Source organism: Trametes versicolor (genome assembly GCF_000271585.1).
Source record: "Trametes versicolor FP-101664 SS1 unplaced genomic scaffold TRAVEscaffold_80, whole genome shotgun sequence".
Lineage (NCBI taxonomy): Eukaryota > Fungi > Basidiomycota > Agaricomycetes > Polyporales > Polyporaceae > Trametes > Trametes versicolor.
The window spans coordinates 1-3,814 of NW_007360400.1; the positions used below are offsets into that span (position 1 = coordinate 1).

Sequence of the window (3,814 nt, forward strand, 5' to 3'; positions counted from 1 at the left end):
GCATATCAACATTTATTGATAAGCAGACCACTGCAGGAAATCTGATTTCGCACATTTTATACCACTTTGTAGGCCAATACTGCTCCTGTGTTGTTTATAGCCCACAGTGTGCCCAGGTATTTATGATGTGTCTACATGACATTGCTGTCTTGGTACTAGGATGACTGCAGAAACAATAATGTATATATACCAAAAACTGACAGAGATATGGGTTTAATCATGCCCACTTACCTCTTTCTGGTGTTGTATTGAGGTATTACATTGCTTGTATAGCGGAATTTTCTGGGTACACTAGTATCATAGCATCACCATTGAATAGAGATCAATATTCTGAGCCCAATAGTATATAATACTTGACCATTTGATGAATATGCCAGGCCACTAGCGCTTATTGCCAATTGTGGCACTAATAGAAATATGTCTGGTCCATATCTTATTCCACTGTCACCACATCCTTTATTCTTTTGTGCAGATGGATTCTCCTTGTCAACAGCTTCCTGGCGATATATTATATGTCCCATTTGGACAAGCAGAAGCCAAGATATTGACCCTTCTCTGTTTAGAGCCAAACAAGACCAAAGCCAATGGCATGCCGACGCGATTCCGCGTCGTCGTGCAACTAGCTTTGGCTTTGTTTGTTTTCAGCCACAGCTCAACATAATGTGCTCATTAATAGACAAGTGTATGGTGTAACATACCACTATTATATATCACCAGAAAGCTGTTGATGAGGAGAATGCAATGGGGGTGTTTGTATAGGATACTGAGCACATATGGGAGTGCTACAAGCCAACCAACCCACCATAAGTGACTCTGGGTCACAATTTGTCACTAATGGGGATCAGTGTGGGCCTAGGTCAGTATTTTCCCAGGCCTAATATGAAGTGTTATATACTGTCAGGTTCAGAAATTTGAGCTCTACACAATGGTGTTGTTTGTAGGTCAATGGAATGCCATTTGAAGGCATACATTGAAGTGAAAATATGTTCAGGTCCAGATAATGCCACTTCTTTAATGCATTTCCAACACTATCTTCTGCCCTATATAATGAAAGTGTCCTGCAATATTATAATGAAGTCAGATGTATGGATTAGTGAGCATAAAGACTGGGTATTGTGCATACAATCTGGCAATGACCTTGAGCCACAATTGGTGTTTGGTGCATTGAAACCTGTATACTCAATATAAACCATGATTGTACCACCATTAGATGCACATTAGAAAGACCTTTCCAATGATATATATTTGTCCTATGATGTGGTAAAGAATGAGCCAACAGGGGGCAAAATGAGTTGCAGCTGTGGCTGAGAACAAACAAGACCATACTTGGTGGCAGGGGAACGCAGCTCAGTGTTCCCCTGCCACAGACTGCGGTCTTGTTTGGTTCCCAACACAAATGCCTCAATATCTTGGCCCCCAGTTGGCTATATGTCATGAAATATATATCAACAGAAAGCTATGCATGAGCAGAGTCCATATACTCAAAAATGATTTGAATGTGACTAATGCAGCTGCCACTATACACAAGACAAGATCCTATTAGTGCCACAACTAGAAAAAGCGCCCATGGCACATGCCCTGATGACATCACTGCCTCACCCCCAAGTGTTATATACCACCAGGTTCAGAATTTCAATCTCTATCCAATGGTGCTGTCTATATGATTGTTTAATGATCCTAACAAAGGCTCAGACCATCATGAATGCAGTTTTACAGCTAATGTGTGCTATTGGACCATATATGGCAAACTGATCAGGTGATGAGATTACATAAGCATGTTCAACTTTGAACTCTGATGCGCCCACACCTCCCTCTCTCACTTCTTCCTCTCACCATCTTGCACTATGCATACCCAGCACATTCTATCATTCTATACTTGCTACTGTGGTATAGTAGCCTTCTGACACCATGTCAGTGGCTGCTATATCACAGTGCTACCTCTTCTACCATTGCTGTGAGCAGCAATATTGGCAATCTGGCGGTCACTGGCCTTCAAGGTGCGTTCAAATCTTGGTCACACTTTTATTGATCTAACATACTTATAATCATGCAGGGGCACCTTTTGGTAATCCCCTGGACAGGGTCATTACCACATCACCCTATATAGGGTTACTGCTGTACAGCAGTGAGGGTTTGAGGGACACCTCCATGACAAGTCCCTCATATCAGCTGCCCTGCAGCGAGGTTTCAGAGACCACCTTCGTGACAAGGTCCCTGCACACACACAAGGGTTTGAGGGACACCTGTGCAATAACAAGTCACCTTTATGCACACATGGGTTTTAGGGACACCTGCATAACAAGTCACCTGTATGCACATAGGGTTTCAGGGGCCACCTGCATGACAAGGCCTCTGAATTCAATCCACTTCTATAAACACATTATAATTATTCATGAACTGTGGTTGAAATCTGTCAATATCCAAGCTAAGCGGGTAAAATGTCTCTGTCAGCATAACTATTATCGACATCATGACTTTGTTGTTTTCTATCACAAATATCTGGGCTTTAATGTGTTGACCCAATCAAAATCTGACAATTCACATATACCTATTGTGCCTTATATACAACTGCAACTGTACTGAGAGGAGGTGCTGCAATATGTAGGGGCAGGTATGCAAATTCTTGGACATATAATGAGTTACAACACTTTGTATGCTGCAAACCCCAAACTGCTGACATAAACATTACATATTCATTTCAACACTATGTACCAGAGGAAATGCTGCAAAGTATTAAAGACAATGACCACATACTTGCCGCAAATATTCCTATTACGATTGATGAGGAACGAAGAAATCGTTTCTTATGGGGTGACCTTCCTGCCAACTTGCGTGTCGGAAAGTCAACCCCGTGGGAAAAAAATACTTACCTATCATTAGATTTGAAATAGGCGCCACATACAAAACTTTCTAATGTTCATGGGGTTAGGGTTCCCCTTCATTAGCACAGCTTAGGGTTAGCCTTAGATATTTGTTAATCAGATTTCTTACCAAGTGGAAACCCACTCCATGGGCGCTCATGTAACCCTAGCTGCATACAGGTCAACACGTGATTGCATTGCAGGATATAGAGGCGTGGACAATCATGTCAGCCTTGGTAGCAGCAGATACAATGCAGAAATATGGAAGTAGAGAGAGAGATTACAAGATACTTTGCATAAGGCCGCATTCACTCCCTAAAATACAGACATCAGTGCTCTGCTAATAACATATATAGAAGTACACGACTTACGCGCGGGCAACCAGCACAACACCGTACAGGTTCAGACTGAGGTTGATCTTGTCGTCGCGAAGGTACGAGGACGTGGAGTACAAAACAACGACAATGTCACCAAACCCGGGATCAGTCTCCAGGCGCGGGAGCTTGTGCACCTCGTCGAACGAGAACTTCAAGGAGGCTTTCTTGTTCTTCTTGAAGTACGCGGTGCCGTCCCACACGCCAACTGTAGATCAATGAGCTATGCATAGGCAGGAAATATATGAGACAATTCTGCACTTACTGTCGTCCTGCGTGTTCCAGGTGGTCTTGTCGCGCATCTCCAAAAGACTGCGCGATGGCACAGAGGGCATCTTGCCTGTGCCGGCCCTCTGACCCTGCTTGCCAGTGCTCTTGCTGGGTGTCGCCCCGATGAACGACATATCTGGGACTTTCAAAGGATGAGCTAATAATTTGTCAAAGGTACAAATGACTCACGCGCTGGGGTGCGATCAGAAGGAAGGTGCGCATGTTGACACCGACGTAGCGCTGCGATGCAGTGAAGGTGCTGATAGGTAGCTCGCTGCGGTTGAACACAGTGCCAAAGAAAGCCATCGT

The 3,814-nt window shown here is 43.7% G+C and overlaps 1 protein-coding gene across 1 annotated transcript; it reads right to left on the bottom strand.

The window, feature by feature from the left end:
* Nucleotides 1–3,228: 3,228 nt before the first annotated feature.
* TRAVEDRAFT_54674 (uncharacterized protein) lies at nt 3,229–3,639 on the bottom strand (the record flags this gene model as incomplete). The annotated part of the gene is made up of 2 exons (XM_008047619.1): nt 3,229–3,443; nt 3,501–3,639. The coding sequence occupies 2 exons, from the start codon at nt 3,637–3,639 to the stop codon at nt 3,229–3,231; spliced, it is 354 nt and encodes a 117-aa protein (XP_008045810.1).
* Nucleotides 3,640–3,814: the final 175 nt, after the last annotated feature.